At 36.3% G+C, this 18,589-nt stretch overlaps 1 protein-coding gene across 1 annotated transcript in view; it reads right to left on the bottom strand.

Moving 5' to 3' along the window:
* Nucleotides 1-18,589, bottom strand: part of LOC129253416 (homeotic protein antennapedia) — a 106,211-nt gene that overhangs the window by 22,634 nt on the left and 64,988 nt on the right. The window contains exons 2-5 of the mRNA XM_054891781.1: nt 7,522-7,840; nt 6,557-7,451; nt 6,042-6,080; nt 5,577-5,793 (exon numbers count right to left, since the gene is read on the bottom strand). Of these exons, the coding sequence (XP_054747756.1) occupies nt 5,577-5,793; nt 6,042-6,080; nt 6,557-7,159 (859 nt within the window). The 5' untranslated portion in view covers nt 7,160-7,451; nt 7,522-7,840. The remainder of the gene's footprint in view (nt 1-5,576; nt 5,794-6,041; nt 6,081-6,556; nt 7,452-7,521; nt 7,841-18,589) is intronic.

Here is an 18,589-nt window from a genome sequence, read left to right as displayed (position 1 = left end):
AATCATAACCTACTTGGTTAGTGTCTAGACTCACTTCTTTTATTCAAATAAGGAAGGGGACAATTTTTTCGTGTACGCGCATTACAATCTACATATACATTAGATGCGCTGTAGCTCTTTATGCAATACCTTTTTTCTTGCTGTCAATTATCGTCTGACTGAAAAATAATAACTCATTAATTCATTATTTAACAAAAAATTGCTTTCTAAAATAGATCCTTTCAAACGTCTCTCTGAGGTATTCACTCGTTCTCTGAGGTACTTTTTTTGGAGACTGACCCTAAACTGTGTTCTCTACTATGTATCTCGTCAATATTTCTCCCCCTTACACACCTTTGAACTTTCCACTGCTGCCAAAATTCCACAAGTCATTGGAATTATTAAAGAGTAGCAGCATTCTAAAGTTCGGTGGAGTGCACTCTACAGGATCATATATTGGCTTTAAGTCATCTTCACAGTAAGCGTACATATAAAGATGCAATAAGTATAAACCGCTCATCGTGAAACGCTACTATGCTAACCGTGTTTTCTTCTTTCACACAACAGCATCATGCCCCATGCCAGTCCTTTGTAATAACAAAAAGTTGAACCTTTTATTTAAGAGCTTATAAGCAGACTGATCGTAGGTCTCTGTATTGGACGATACAGCGGCTGTACGGCGATTCCATTCAGCGTGTGGTACTAAAAATCAACGAACCAGCCAAAGGAGAAAAAAGAAATAGGATTAATAAAATAAGGCTAGCAAAAGTCTGGCCTGGTAACGCCTGAGTCGCATTCAACAACAATAATAACATCAACAACATATCGCACAGAATTGGCAACAACTTAGCTTGGACTATGAATGAATGCCAAAAACAACAAACGAACAACAAATGGCCAGAAATGGTTGCAGCAACAGCGACAACCACAACAACATTTAGAAAGACATGGAAACGAAGTTGAAAAAATACGCAAACCGTGTTCCAGAGATTAATAAATTGATGGCATCCATTGCACATAACGTGTAACTAATGGCGGTAATCAATTTTGCTTTACATCTCAATCTGGCTTAAAAAATACGGCCAATACGACGGCAGGCGGCTAGCGGCTGGCGGCTGACGGTGCAGGCGATTGCAATACAAATAAAAACAGCAACAATATTAAAAAGCAAATACAAACAAATAAAGCAAGTTTTTTTTCAAAAAATTGAGGCTGGACAAGGTTCACTCCAGTAGTCCTTATATTATTCAGCAAAGGTGGCCCACATAATCATGGAAAGGCATCGCCTTTTTCGCTCACATTGGAAAATCGGTTTATCCCATCCATTTTTAGTGAACCGAATTATGATATGCAGGTACACCTACATATGTTTGTGCTCAGTTTGTAAGTAAAGTTGAAAATTGCAAATACCAGTAAAGAGCTCAAATATCTTCTATTTCCGAAAATACAATATCAGCACGACAGGTACACAAGTCTTTGCATTAAAACCTTTCCTTTTATACACAATACTTTAACCTTCACTTTTATCTTCGTATAATGAGAGAAAATGTATTTTGTCACGAAAGTGTCGAAATCCTTTTAATTGATGTCAACACGAAGGGCAAAGTATTCGAATGTTAGAAAATCCCATTTGTGTTTATATTTGCATTTTGGCAAATTAGTTCTACTCCGATTTTGCAGAATTAGCGCAGCGCCTAACCGCTTCAACTGTTGTTAATTTGCATGATTTCCTAGCCCGCCTATTGTGTATTTTACGCAGCATTCTTTTACGCCGTATGCGAGCGCATCCCCTGGGTCATGTGACTAGTTTTGCAAATACAGGTATCATGCTGCTTTCACTTTTACTAAGTAAGGGTCTATGCCGTTCCAACTCCTGAAGTGCTGGAATGTTCTGAGATGTGGAAAGAAGTTGATCAGTTGCAGAAAATCAAGCTATACATTGAAAATATTTCAAAGGAATAAATTGTAATCTGCGGCCACCGTAGCCGAAAGGATTGGGGTTGGCTACGGATTCGAAACTCCGGGCTTGAAATACTAAATGATAGAAAAAGTTGTTTCTAATAGCGGCCGACCCTCGGCAGGCAATACCAAATCTCCGAGTGTATTCTGGCCATGAAAAAGCTCGTTTAAAAACTTAGAAAATACTCATACATACTTACATATGTATATAAATATATATAACGAAACTTTTTTCGCGTAAAACTTCTTATCTTTAGCTACTAAAAACGTGTCCCGCGAAAATTATAACTTATAAATCCTGTTTTTTACTGCCTAAATAAATCCCTAATGCTTTTTTTAACAAAAATCGACAAGGAAACGTTACTGTATACCAAAGCTTTTAAGTGTTGCGAATCTTTACGCGCAGCGTGAGTACAATGCGAATTACTGCTGCGGCGGCAACATTAAAAAGTGGAGAAAGGATAACGTTTCAGTTCTAAATTGACGGACAGAAATATTTAAGCATTTACATGATGAAAACTGAGATAGTCACTTAAGGTGAGTATATTTTGTATTTTCCGGGAACGAGCGCTTCAGTGAAACGTGTATTTTCAAACGGGAGCAAATGATGGATTGCGAGTATTAAATACCGGATTATTAGCGAGCATACTCTCCCAAACCCTTGAAATGTAATTTGGTTTTGAATGATATTTATAAATTAAATTTATATGTATTTGTATGTATGAATCAAGGCACATTGAACAGGTAGTAGAAGTAGAGCACCTGATTTTGTTTTCTGTTCTTTTTTTTGTCTCTAAGTTGTAAAATTTTGTTGGAATTACTCTAAACTACCATTATTTCTTTCTTCTAAGCAAAGATCATTTGCGAGTCCTCCATTCGTTGGTTACGTTACGTAGCATAGATGTAACAAAAGACCCGAAACACTCGTTAAGAAATATATAAGAATATACACAATTAAAAATAAAAAGAAATGTGATTTAGAAATTTAAAAAATGGGAAAGGGTTTCCGAGAATAGCATTGTCTAGAGGCCCTAACTTGGTTAATCCGATCCTGCCTATAATGCACGTTACCAGCAGTTTCCCAGCCGGAAAACTTTATTTCCGCGAGGGTTTAGTAGTTCTTATAATCACAACTCAACCACACCACAGGTGTGCTGAAATTATTGGCATATTTTCGGGGCACTATCTTCATTTGTCAGCCATCGTAATCAATGTGTGAATACATTCGGTTGAGCCCAGGTTTAAAATCCATCGAAATAGAAGTAATAGGAACCAATAGCAAACTGCTGAGTTAGTTTATGTGATGAAAAGTTTCTCATAAAAAACCATCTGCCATTTGGAGGCGACATAAAACATCAGAAGTCAGAGGAGCAGCTCAGCCAAACATTCAACAAGGATGTAGGCGCCAATTTTATAGGGTGGGCCATTCACCGTGTCAAGCTTAAAATAATACTTGTTTTTAATGTGACAAGTAAATTGCTTCGGTATTAAGACATAGAGTTAGGTTAACATCAGCGGTCTACGAAAGTGATGGATTTACATTTAAATAATGTTAGGAAGTATTAAAAATTTACTAGCAACATGGTGAGTTACATACCGAAACTTCAAGAGAATTACTTTCTTCGGCTGAAGAGAATCTCCTTCGTTGTAATTTGTGAAATATGTGCGTGAAATTGTATCGCTCTTGGATAAAACAAGACGTTCTCGCGCAGGTACAGTGCGCACAGTCAAAAAAATTGCTGTTGTTGCTAAAAAAAATGCTGCTGAAAGTGTGCATTCTTAACAATTGAACATTTCACGCACATACTTGCTGTGTTGAATATGTGGGTTCATCCCATCGCCTACTGCAAGGCCAGCCGTGGAAGTCATCTGAATGAAATAGTATTCCAGTACAAGGATTGCACCTTCAAATTAAAAAATCATTTGCTTCTCCGTTAAAGCTAGCTTCAAGTTTTAAACACTAGATGGTCCCCCACCCTGCATATACATATATAATATTTATTCCCTCTTGTTGTAAAGAATTTATACAAAACCAAACGGTAGAATAGGTTTAATTTTTAAAAGAGATGGTCGTATTTTTTTTTTATTTCCAAACATCTACGGGTTTGCTATTCTAATAGCTTTCTATTTTAACAATTGTGCAAGGAATCAAGAATGGTATAAATGATGGAATGGAGGATTGCGTGCTGAAATGTCCGCTATCATTATGGGTTCGAGTTTGACGGCAGCTGCTTGGATGTGATGTCAAAAACGAAAGGAAAACACACAAAGCCACTTCGATTTTGTTTATATATTTTGGTCTCCAGCTTTTCCCTTAGGCAACTGCGGATGGCTATACCGGAAATGGACTATTTGGCATGTTTCGGGGATTGGAAAAATCGTTAGCATAAGTGTATTTCATCGGGAGGGGATTATTTTGAAGGGGATGAAATTGATTTACAAGAATAAATACAGATTTTTCATTTTACAACCAAATTCACCTTACTTCTTGCCCACAGTAGTATGTACTCCTAAGTCCTACTATAAGGTTTATTTCACCAAGAACGTACATAAAAACCTCCTTGGTCAGTCGGTGAAATAGAAATACTTTGATATTTACTTAATGAAACTTGTATTAATCTTACTACAAATCGGGCAATTCCATTGGATTCCACGCATCGCGTATTCTCCTTCTATTTATTGTAGAGTTTTCTTCATTAAAATCTTCCAAAATTAAAAAATAACGCCAATTGTACATATTTACTTTTAATTTTTTATTTCTTTCTTGCACTTTTTGACAACTATGAACCACTTTTTAAACACTTCCTAAAATATGAAAACAATAGTACAAATATCGAAATTCGGGAACCAAAATGGGATCGTCGCGCATTCGATATTGAATTGAAGTATCGAGTAAACGAGTGTCGACTATCAGACTATTACAGAAAGTCACCCCAGGACAAGAATAAATAAAGATTTTTCATTTTACAACCAAATTCACCTTACTTTTTGCCCACAGTAGTATATTTTGGTCTCCAGCTTTTCCCTTAGGCAACTGCGGATTACTACGTATATTCACGGTCTATTTATTTAATTGTTTCTCCTATTATTTTTTTATAATAAACTAATAAATATTATTTATTCCAAAATGTTACACAAACGTTCGCAAATTTGTTTACCATTTGGATCATTCGTGCAATTGTATTAGATTCTAACACTTCTTCTTTACCTCCCATTCGTACTATTTCATTCCTGATATCAGAGCAAGTCTCAGGACGCAATCTTCTATTTTATAGTTCTTTATACGCAGAGGGTGTAAAAGTTGTCAGAGTTTTTATGAAAACATTGTTACTGACTTATATACAATTTATTTCTTTATTTCCATAATGGCAACTCCTTAACCTAATACTCAAACCAGTTTTCGCTTTAACATCTCCAACTCGAACATTTACACCAAATCCAATTAGACTAACAAAATGAAAAGAGAAATTTAGAAATTTACCACTTTCTACTATGAGTCGCTGCATGCACACCATAATTCAACACACTACTCGATTCTACTCGACTACAGTACTCACAACATTTTACTTGAATGAGGAAGGAAAAATTCCACTTAATACTTTCATGGAATTTTTTGAGGCACTTTCCTTGACACTTACCAAATTGACTGCGCATCCAGGGATACAAAGGTGATGGCATCCCTGATGACTGCGAATTTGGATTTTGCGATGGTGGTGTATGTTGTCCGGGATGTCCCTGATGCATTTGAGGTGGTCCTTGCGCTTGATGCATCATCGATTGGGGTGGACCGCCAACGGTTGGAACGCCGGTCTGTTGTTGACCGTACATACTCATCTGATGGTGGTTTTGATGAACCTTTTGGACAAGGTAACAAAAAGTTATTTATAAAAATATTCATAATATTATTAAACTCATACCATAAATAAAAATATATGTATTAAACCAAAACTAGTCACAAGCATACTCGTATTCAGTAATGTTAACACACAAATATTGTACAAAAATCTGAATTTTTGTTGGGTTATTTCAAATTAAAAAAATATATTTACATTTATTATATTTTACTACAACATCGACTGAGAATCATTGAGGATCCTTCTTACCTCATTAACATCTGGAACTCCGACATCGTTGTAACCCAACTGCGATATTGGAAAACATAAAAAATTGATTTGCTTTAAATTTCCATAAGAAAATGCTTTTTACAGGCATGCAATTTTTTTAAATCAGCTTTTCTATACACGAATTCCATATCTGTCATATGGGGTATGATCTGATTATTTTTTTAAGGTGGAAAATATCGTTGTTTTTAGTGATCTTTGGAAGTCTAAATTCCTTGAATAATATCTGTTCCACTACTTTGGCCCTAGAATACTATATTTTATGTGAAACATTCACCTTTTAATACCAACGCTCGCCTGTGTGACAACCCTTGCAATAAAGGGAGACTAGAGGAACTAGAGGCATACCCGTAAAGTGGTTGAATGCAGCAGATCAGACCAAATTCTAAGAATCCATAGTTTGTGCTAATACACAGGCGAATATATGTACTAAACGGTGAGTTTCACTGCAATCTTAATAAATATGTGTGTGAGTAGTTACATATATCCCCACTCACCTGTGCTTGAGGGTGTCCCATATGATGCGGCAGTGTCATTTGCGCGTTCATGTGATGTCCACCCATTTGATCGACTAAGGGTGGTGAGCCGCCTTCGTGCACCATACCAAGTCCACCCACGGCTGCTTGCAATTTACAGCTGGCATAGACAACAGGCTGTTGCTGTTGGGCTGGATGTGTCACCTGTTGCGTCACTTGCGGATGCTGTTGATGCTGAGGCGCCGACTGTGGCTGTTGCGTCACCTGCTGCGCCTGTTGCTGCGTCACTTGCTGCTGGGGTTGCTGTTGTTGCTGAAGCAGTGGGCTACCATTCACTTGGGGCTGTTGTGGCATACCCACCTGACTGGAGGGACTATCGGGCCGCGAATAACCTTGGTGATCCATACTTTGGCCATTGTAGTAGGGCATGCGATCGTAGGGCGGGAAACGCGGATAAGGCATATTGCCTTGATTATTTGGATGCTGACTGTAGTGATGCATTTGTTGTGCATCGAGATCGGTGACACCATTGCCCGGATAGTGACCATGGTGCATTTCGGGCCCCATATAGGAATTGGAAAAGTATGACGCCATACTTTCACAATTATTTGTACTCATTGTCATATTGAAGGGTTCTATTGTGTCTGTAGTAAACGTGGCGGCGGAGTTTATGGTAACTGAGGGTAACTATGGTTGCGAGTGGTGCTTCGCAGGCTTGATTGCTTGCTATTGAATAGTGAATTTTCGGAAGCGCCTTGATGAAGCCTTGGGGATGTACGAATTAAGCAGCACGGATTTGGGATTGTGTTGGCTGTATAGATGCTTGGAGCTACTTGGTTTTCAGCTATACAACTTCTTAAGCTTTTACAGTTACCTATGCGCAACAATAAACTAACGCAGTGTCGTAGATGCTAACCTGTTTGGCAAATAAATAAAATAAAGTCATAAAAACGAGACTTAAAATATATAAATTCCAAATTACTCACTTAAATCTGAACACTTAAGTACAATATACAATTTGTCCTTAGGTTAAAGTGTTTGAGGTATAAAAATGATTTGCGATTCTGCTTTTCGAGTTTTTTTTTACTTTTTTTGAGTTGAGTTGTTCTATCGCCACCAATAATTATCCTTACGAATTTGCAGTTTTCCTTTTTGTGAGTCAGTAAACAAAACCTCCAAAAATAATTTTGCAAATTTAGTAATTTGTAATTTGGTATTGAATATCGGCTGATCCTGTTACTTAAAATTTAGCTTTAACTGCTACTCGTACTAATAAAAAGTTTTGATTCGATTTGAAGTGAAACTCTGAAAAGAAAATCACAAAGAGAAAAAAATTGGTTAGTTAGATGTTGAAAGTTTGAAAATGTACATCCATATGTAAAAATGTTGTTGATGTATGTATGTATAAATGTGTTTGCCCCAGTTAGACCCCAGTTGTTGTTGTTTTTTTTAACCAGTTTTTAAAATAATTCTTAAATAAATATATATAAATAAAGTGCTCCATATGATAATATCATTACGAATAACGCCAACACTTTGCTGCACTCCAAGATCAGTACTGACACTATACGGCAGATATTTCTGAGCATATCAAAAGAGTGATCTTCGCCAAAAAGCGATGCTGTGGCACATATGCTGGGCAACTTGACTAATTATTATTTCTATGCTCCAGCTAATCTTTAATACTTCGGCTGCCTTTTAAAGTGCGGAAGTGCACTGTGAAAAATTTATTGAAAATTCAATTAAAATACAAAATGTATTTATATTTAGAAAAGATCAAGCTGTTATTGTGTTCTTGCTCTTAAAGGTGTTTCTCTGAGTGATTGGTGATACTTTCCAGTCATAAAATTATTCTTACAGACACAGTGGGACAGATTAATACAAACGAGTACCTAAAAATCACCTTTATAAATCGGTTTTATTGAAAAAGAAAGTGCCGTCGTAATTAGAATTTAATTTTGCATTTACGAGGATCGAATTTTATATTTTTCGCGTTTGCAATTTTACGTGTGATGATATTTTTATCGATACTCGATCTTCTTATCGAAAAATTAGGTATTTTCAATGATTTGAAAAATTAATCTCACCCCAAAGATGGAATTAACTCGTTAACATTTTTGTGCGATGATTTATTACGATTTTCGACATGGACCATCGATACAAGAGTGCATTGATCAACTTACTTCGACTTTTGGCGTTGAAACACCCCATTTAGCCACTGTAAAGCGTACAGCGAGTTCTAACGTGGTCATCGATCCTTGCAGGATACATTTCGTGAAAGCCGTTCAAAAATGGCTGTTTTGCCAGAAACAATCGATGTTGTGCGTCAATTAATAGCTCAAGATCGCCATGTGAAATATCGCGAGACAGTTGTATCCTTGAGTAGTAATGGTACTAGCATACCCGCAATATTACATAAACACTTGTTCTCGTTGAATACCGCATGATTTGGCAATTGTCCAAAAAAGAACTCGTGGCGGTTGGTGTAAAGAAATGTTAGTGAAATTAAGCCGCGGTAGTTCAAAGCATGGCATCGTAATATGTGACGAATCTTGGATCTATGTATCATATATGAAACATAGATCCATAGATCCGGAAACAAAACAGCAATCGACAGTATGCGTGTTCCAAGGCGAGCATAATTCAAATAAAGTTGGTTTTTCGGAAAATCTGGTCATGTCCACATGGTCATGTATTTTTGCTCATGAACATCAATGTCTTTCAACACCTGAAGAAACTATTGAAGCCTTTAAATAACTCCTTCTTTGTAGCAAAAGTGCTTTGATATTTTTTTCAAGCGAATGTAGATGTGTATTAACTTCCATGGAGAATATTTCGATCAACGATATAGCCATTTTTATTATTACTTTACTGTGTTTTCATTATTGGGCGCAAAATATAAATGGCGACCCTCGTAAGAATGGAATGTTTTGTAACATAGGTGAATACAGGAGATGTAAATAAAAGGCAATCCCCGTAGGAACGAATTATTACACTATAACATCACCAGGAGATGGAAGTGTTCAAATTTGAGCTCAGTGGCTCTTGCTGACGTTTAGCTTTTAATAGCCAAGAAGTTAAATTAATTGGAATTAAACTGATTGCAGTCGATTAAGGAATATTTCATTATTTTTAGAGCTAATAATAAAAATTTCTGTAATGATGATAACCAAATAACACTGTCCGATATGCCATGAATATCAAAGAGCACATTCACGACATATTCATGTATTTAAAGCTTATTCTGTGTGAGAAAGCGACCGCCAGAAAAAAAATCTTAAATGCATACTCAAACCCTGCATACTCAAAAACTATCTAAAAATTTTGATTAAAAAGTTTGGAATATTGAAAAAATCTTTTTGAACAATTAGCTGAATTGAAACATTAGTTTGAAACTTATATAGTTTTTGTATGAGAATGAACTACATTTTCAAAAAAAAAAAATGTTTAATTAAAAAAAAAGAATCCAATAAATTGTCCAAACTTGTCAATTAAAAGTATATCTTAAGGAATAGAAGGATTTTAAAAGCTTATAATTAGAATTAAAGGGCACATTTTAAGCGCTTAAAATAAGTTTTTAAGAGCATAGTGTGTTCTGCCCTGATAGTAAGTAAGCAGCGTGCATGTAAGCAGAGTGCACTTTCCATAAATATTTTCTATGTCGAATGAGAATTGCAAACCAGCGGTCTAGGCGAAGAAAATAAAGAGCACATAACCTCTCTAACTCTCTAACAAAAAGGTTAAGTTTGAATGAATCAATATCTCTTTGACTAAAAATAAACTACACGCATACTACTGTGGGCAAAAAGTAAGGTGAATTTATTTGTCAAACTTCGCGGGTTTAAAATTTCGCTCTAGTTATTTTTTTCATGAGTTGGCAGCACTGTTAATAACATCTGGGTCAACTTTCATTTCGCTTCTGTTAACCAAACGACCAAGAGTGCATTTTTCGAGTTTTACAATGTGTGATTTGATTGAGCAGAGAAGTGCCATCAAATTTTGTTTGCGGAATAAAATTTCGGCTGCGGAAACGTTTGGCATGTTGCAGAAGGCATTTGGTGATTCGAACATGTCGCAGAAAAATGGTTATAAGTGGTACAAAGACTTCAAAGAGGGTCGAGAACGTGTTGATGACTTGGAGCGCTCCGGACGACCATCGACGTCAACAGATGACCAACACGTCAATAAAGTGAAGGAGTTAGTGCTCAAAAATCGTCGGTTGACTATTAAAGACCTTACTGATATGATCGGAATATCAGAAGGATCTGTGAAAACCATTTTGAAAGACCATTTGGGCCTACGAAAAGTCTGGTATCGAAAACTCTTTGGTACCGAAAACTCTCCATTTCTTGGAAAAAAGTCGTCGCGTTGATGTGTGTGAAACAATGCTTTTAGACTATCAGGACAAGCTCAAATGCATCATTGCGGGAGATGAGACTTGGGTTTATGCTTACGACCCTGAAACAACCGACCAATCAAGCGAATATCGTGCTAAAGGCGAGGCCAGACCGAAAAGAGCACGTCAAAGTCGTTCAAAAATAAAGGTCATGATGACAGTTTTTTTCGATTTTCGTGGTGTGGTGCACTATGAATTCCTTCCACCTGGCCAAACTGTTAATAAGGAATATTATTTGAGCGTTATGCATCATTTACGTGAAGCAATTCGTCTAAAAAGATCAGAATTATGGGCCAACAACTCTTGGTTTTTGCATCACGATAATGCACCGTCTCACACTGCACTCGTTCTTCGTGACCATTTCGCGAAAAACTCCACGCATATCGTTCCGCAACCACCGTATTCGCCTGATTTGGCTCCGTGTGACTTCTGGCTATTCCCAAAACTCAAGAGACCGCTCCGGGGAACGCGTTTCGAGTCGATTGAGGAGATAAAAGCTGAATCAAAGAAGGTGCTGATGGCTATACCGGAAATGGACTATTTTGCATGTTTCGGGGATTGGAAAAATCGTTGGTATAAGTGTATTTCAAGACAAGAAAAATAAAGATTTTTCATTTTACAACCAAATTCACCTTACTTTTTGCCCACAGTAGATATATGTCTGTAAGGGTCTTTCAAAAGATACTGCTTTAAATTAAAAACTTTAAATTCTCTCAAGTTTCACTATTTTTATTCAGAATACGTCTCAATTCACAATTATATATGAAAAATAACATAATTTAAATGTTTCCAATGACGACATCTACAGGTGGAATCCGCCAAACGGTGATTCATTAATACCTGTTTGCTGAGAAAGTCGACATATCGATGTTTAAGGTTGTTCAGCAACAATACAGCAGCAATATTCGCAACAGGACGTCCAGTTTTTGGCCTGCCGTTCCTTTTTCTATCCTCGACAGAACCAGTTTTTTTGGACCAACCTTTGAATTGTCGACTCATTCGGTCGATTATTTTCTCCAAAAAAATCACGTATTTTTCAATGTGTAAAGACCGACCATTTTCATAACAAGTTTCAACTTTCACTTTTGAAAGACCCTTAATATGTACTGTAATTGGCGATTACACCCTGTTTTGGGGATTTGGCCGAGGTACTCCTCCAATTTATGGTATGCACCTTGATGTTGTTCTACAAATGGAGAGACCTCATGACAGAAATACATATATTACCCTACCGAATAGTAGCCAGACACAAAGCCATTCGTCTATATACATCAATATATGTATAAGTAAATTCGAAACAACCTTTATGGGTTTCGCAGCTACTTTTTTGTTAAAAAATCTTTTGGTTTCTTATTGATTGGCATGCTGCCATTTTGTATTTTAAATTTATTTTAATAACAAGAATATCCCAATAACAGAAATTGATCTTTACCACCACCATCAGGCCACGTCATTTACCCCTTTCGTTATAAGAATTCCAAAGCAGATTGAATTTTTGTTTATTGAAGCGAATTTTCAATGGATGAAATTCTTAATTACAAAAACATACAACAACATGCAAAGCTCGCTGAAGGTAAGAACTTTTTCAATTTTCAATTTTTCGTACAATAACCCGTACCCGAATGCAAACATACATACAAATGTTCGTACTCATGTTTTCCAATGTTTGTACACCAAGGCCAGAGTATCCCTGCAGGGAAAAGTCAAACTAGTACGGAAACATTCTAGTTCAGGCGCTGGTATTTAATGGAAGAAATCATACTAGTTGGTCATTGACTAGAAAAGTAGCAGTAGTAAAATGAGCAATTTGTCAGCAAATTAGTTGATTTTGGTTTAGATAAGAAAGTTTAAGACTCTTCTATGGTGATGATGATGTAGTCGCGATGGGGAGAGGATTAATCATATATACATATATCTTGGTATATTAAATAAAGGAACAATTAATTAATATTTGGATGAAATTCATTCACTTAATATGGAGTCTCGCACCGCAAGTCAGTAAGATTGGCAGAACTGAATTATATTGTCAGTTTAAAGTTTAAAACGCACAAAGAAATAAATATTTGATACTATGCCGAATTATGCCCATGAACTTTCGTAACAATGCAATGTTTTTGCTACAATTAAGGTAGTAGTCTGGTAACTTATTTTGAAAATTTCGAATTTCGGTTTTTTACATATTTTGAAAGTGCGATATATTGGTAATATACTGTACAAATTTTAGACCGAAATTCGAAATATTGACGAAATTATAGCACATACATGAGAGCGGCTCGTACTTGCGCGGCTCAATTGCTAAAACTTTAAACGCGTTTTTCTCAAAACAACGTTTTTCCGGATGGTCGTCGTGAAAACAAATTTTCTATCTAACGGATTGAGCTGAAATTTAGATATGTTTTTCTACCCATCAATAGTTCTGGCGGGTAGTAGATTTAATTTATTTCGTCCCTAACTTTCCATTTTTTAGTCCGATTTCCACTTTAAAAAAAGGAAATTTGCTTACGATGTCCGCCATTTTGTTATTTTTTGTCAAAATCATTTGATCTTACTACCCGCCAGAACGACAAGTACACTGATTAATAAGCAATTTGTTTTTTCTGTTTCAGATGGCCACAAGTGACGAAATCACGCCGGACAGCCACTGTACCTCTTTTTTTTGCCGCTTGCTGCAGTGTACAAAAATAGTATCAAAACATTAAAAAAAAATAATAAATAATAAAAATTTTTTTGTACACCTTCTGATACCTTTAATAACATATCAGAAAATCAAACGGATTGAATTTTATTTTCCCTTCCAAAAAATGTCCCAAACATGGCCTCAAAAAACGTGTAAGTTACCAGACTTCTACCTTAAAGTTTTTTCCAAACACTCGAAGCAATTTTATTCCTTACTTATACGCAGCAACCGAATTGAAATTTAACTAGCATAAATTTTAGTAATGTTTGTAATGTGAATACTTTAAATTTTATAACTCTATTAGTTTTTTCATTCTTTAGGATTTAATTATGTATATCGGGTGTTGTTTTAAGAGCTTGAGAACTTAAATGATAAAGCAAAACATAAATATTGTTGATTTTTTTTATTATCTGATAGATAATTTCATGCTATTTTTTTTTAATATGACATCCGGTGACTTCAATATTGCAATAAATCGATTGTTAAGCGTATTGTATGTCGTCGATGTTTAGCTGTTTAGTTTTTGAAAACAAAAATTCAGTCAGCATGCCCCGATTGCGCTCGCTATTCATCTATAAACTGCGCGAGCAGATTAATTTTTTTCGAATAAATTTCCACAATTTGGAAGAATTGTTTTGGGATTAAACGTTTCATAATGACTTGCGGAGCCTTACTGAATAGAAATGTTAACACAGTGTGCCATTCTAAGCTGTTTAGCCATAGTTATGATATCAGTAGTTCTCATGCAGCTATAAAACACTCGATAAGTTACATTTCAACCAATTTTTGAATCTTCCATCAATTTCTGCACCTCAAAGAAATCTCGTTAAATGTTAAGAAAAAACATCATCTGTGTACACTTTTGATGCACTTTAATACCTTTTTTTTAAACGTTGGAATGGAATGTATGTCTCTTTTTTATATTTTAACTGGTCTAGCACTGATTAATAGAATTATATTGGACTAGATTTTTTTGGGCTAGTATGAGCTGGAACATGGCCGGAAAATTGGCAATCCGTAGTGCATTGCCGTGTTAAAACTACCCCTAGCTAACATGGAAAAATATGGAACACGCACTGGTTGACTGGTTGGAATTTTTCCCCACAGGGATGTATGTTAACTGTGTATGTTTTGCATGTATGTGTGTGCTATGCTATGTTGCACGCAAGTGAACGAATGTACTTCTGTATGTATTGAAGCAACAACGAACAATGCTAGGAAAATGTTGTTGTTGGCAAATATTCCAGACACTTTTCAGCTTTTACAAACTGTTGAAGGTGCAAGAACTGGAAATGGGAGAGAATTGGCATGCAGCAAGGTTTATCTAAGCCGAGGAAAGAAAAATTCGCCTGAAAGCTATAAAATTTAATTCCTGACACAATGTTTAAAATTCCTTGTGCAGGCATTGTACTATACCCAAGGAATGCAGCCGATTATTCATGGAAGGAAGCACCCAATTCTCGGTGGCAAAGCAATGTACCGGGTTCATAAATGCACACACACATACATGACATATGCCCAAATATATTTATGCACAAAACGAATGCCTTGCAATCGTAATAAAACACTCCTTATTTGCATTTTAACAGTGAAAGAAACCGGCATTAGTGCGATAGAACGGGTCTCAAATCGATTTATAATTTCTTTGACCCGATTTGGCATGGCTTGTCCTGACATTCAGAGAAGCTAAATTAATTTTAATTCACCATTGACATTTCGTGAACTCATAATAAGTACAATACAAGTAATGCAATAATAAAATAAGTAAAACTGAATAAAAAATCGCTTTTGTAGTCTCGAGTAGTGGAGGGAAATTCAAAGTATCGTCAACATGTCTAGATGTTGTTGTATATTGTATGTAGATACATATGTATGCTAAATAGTTTTCGTAAACATTGAAAGTTTAAACAAATTCAAGATAATTTTTTGTTTATGTATGTATATGGAGTTATAAACAATACTAATACTTGAGCTCTGGAAGCGCTTTTCAAAATTTCTTAAAAAAGTTTGATATAGAATTTCAGTTTAGAGTTATATTAAAATTACTCTTCTACAATGGAGCAACAACAAGCATAAACCTTCATGCTTTTGCCGCCATTAGAAGGATAGCATTGATGTTGGCGTTGAATGAGAATTCCTAAACTTTATGTCGCTGTAAAAATGCCACTTAATATCATTCTCAGTAGTTTGAGTGTTCCTAGCCATTCCCTCCACTCCAACTGCAATTGTCTCTGCGACGGTGTGCAACCAACTATGACGACGCCCCAATCCTTCTCTCAAATGCCACGTCCTTTGTCGTTGCGGCTGCCACACGATGTGGCGTATTCATCTTTTGCGCCATTGTTTGTTTTGGCTTTTGTCATCAACGAAATAATTTCATATCCGGTGCGTCGCCGCCTATAACAAAAGTCACACAGAAACCCTTCACATCAGCCTTTCTCCTTTGCAACAACTCCTTACGAGTAACGTTGGCGTGCTGAGTGGGCTTCGAACTGCCAAACGCAGGCTTCCGTTTCAATAATTCCATACAACACTCACAAGGAGACTTGTGTGTAGAAATCGAGTGGGTGAAAGCATGGCGTATAACAATAGACACCCGGAAGCAAACGTGCGATGGCTACGCAAAAGGATGGACATAGGCGCACATACATACATAAGTACATGTGTAGATACATACATACATACATATGTAAAGCACAATACCTTGTGCTGATAAAATTAAAGGAAATGAGAACGAAGCGTCGAACGAACTCATAAAATGATCAAAACTTGTGTGGGGAGAGACTCACACGATATTAAAGACTTCCCTCGGATTGTCTCAATTTGGCATGAAATGAAATTATAAATATCACCAACCGCATTTAAGGCCGATGCTGACGTTGCCTGTAGTTGAATCGGTATAGGACTATAGGTGGCAATGCAGTGAAGCACAAGCCATATGATAACAAAGCCAGACACATTCCGCATGGTACTATTAGTTTCTCTATTGCTGTTATATCTAAACAGTTTCAGTGGGTATTTGTTGCCGTTCATATGGCCAATTTCGGATTTATGTTCGTCTGATTTGAGTCATTCATGTGAAATGATAGAATGCTGCGCGTTTGCGCCTGTGATGTTACTTGCGGCTTAAATTCATCACATTTAATAAATTTCAGTTAGGAAACGTAGCCTACTTTTAGGCACAAAACATATAGCTTCGGCGACATCTACGCAAAACACTCCGTACCCTTCAACAGCACGTGGTGGAAAACTCTGCTAAGCAGTTTTTGTTCTTGCTGGTTAGATGTCACTCACGACAGTAGCTGTGATTGACATTGACAAAGGGTGCTGCCAATGTTTTAAATTCAACGTTGCTTATTTTTTATTTCATGGTAGATCAAATTTCTTTCCTTTTTACGTAATCCTGTAGAGTTCAAGATGAAATTGAGAACTTTGCTTAAAAAAAAAAAAAATATCAAATAAAGTTTCTTTCCTTTTTTTCTTGTTACAGTTAAGTGTTCAATGCTCTACTGCATATGTTTAAATGTCAATGTTGATGCGAAGTATCGATTAGAAACCTCCCAGGCGTACGCTTTCAAGCGTGTGGTTTTTATCTTCTTATTAGTTTTTCTTTTTAAGAAAGCGCGCAAAAGAAGTTAAGCCAGAAGAGGAAGGGCCAAATGCAATACTTCTCCGCAATTTCCACAATACCTTAAAAACTTTGTATGTGACAGCATTAAATACAATTTAATTGAGAATGAAAATAGTATACTCCTACATATACATATGTATATGTATGTAGAGGTATGTATGTATAAAAGAACGTTTGGGAAGTCTTGCTAATATTGGCGTACATATATATGTATGTGTTGAAATTTAAAACAATTTTAAACGTTCTATATATGCACATGGTTATCAAGTATAATACATCAGTTCATCTGTAATTAAGCGAAAAACTTTTGCCACCACAGTAATGCATATACAGGGCCGTCGAGGTAAATCCGGAAAACATTTCGAAAGCTCTGGAGCAGTAGCGTTAAGTCTAAAACCGCTGATAAAGGGAAATATTTTTAGTGTATTGTTTCCTGATTGACATTGGAGTGCCAGAGTAAGTGCTAGTGAAACGATGGGTCGAGAGCAGGACAGAAGAGCTGGCTAATTGAGTGGTTTGGCTACAAAAAAACGCAACCCAGGATGGACCGCGTAGCTGCTGGAAGAGAATATGTGTTTCAGCAGGACTCCGCACCTGCTCACAAGACAAAGAAGACTCAGGCTTGGCTCCAAAACAACCTACCCTACCACTGGTCACCATATTTTTGGCCACCTTCAAAGCCAGACTGCAATCCTCTTGATTATTACGTGTGGGGCACAGTTCAAGCAAAAGTTAACGCGAAACCTCATAACACTAAGGACGCTCTGAAGACAACCATCGAGGAAGTGATGACCACAATGGACAAAGAGGAGGTAGCTCGCGCATGTGGGCGCTTCAGGTCCCGGTTGGAGTAGGTAATTGCACGAGATGGAGGTTACATTGAATAATTTTCAACTATGATATGTGTACTCACATTATAAGTTTAGTGCAAATAAAATTATTTTTGAGAAAATATCCAATAGTTTTGTTTTTAAGTTCAACATTCCGGATTTACCTTGACGGCCTTGTACAGTGCCATCCGATTACAGCGAACTAATTCCGACGAGGTCCGTTCACTCAATCAAGATTGTTTATAGTACTCAAATCACCAATTTAAAAGCTCTCATATATTAAATAAACACATTTTATTTAAAATATCACCATAATACATTCGATTTAAAATTTATAATTTATTTTTTATAACAAAAAATTATTTTTTACCAACGTTTTTCCTTAACCCATTCCCTTACTCCTCAGTTTTTAAAATATTGAAGGGAGTAACCTATAAAATAACTTTTATTTTATAGTTACTATTTACCAATTTACCACTCGCTATAACCACATATTTGCTTTTTAGTCTTAATGTTTGTT

Source organism: Anastrepha obliqua, chromosome 1 (genome assembly GCF_027943255.1).
Source record: "Anastrepha obliqua isolate idAnaObli1 chromosome 1, idAnaObli1_1.0, whole genome shotgun sequence".
Lineage (NCBI taxonomy): Eukaryota > Metazoa > Arthropoda > Insecta > Diptera > Tephritidae > Anastrepha > Anastrepha obliqua.
This window is presented reverse-complemented; position numbering and strand designations above follow the sequence as displayed.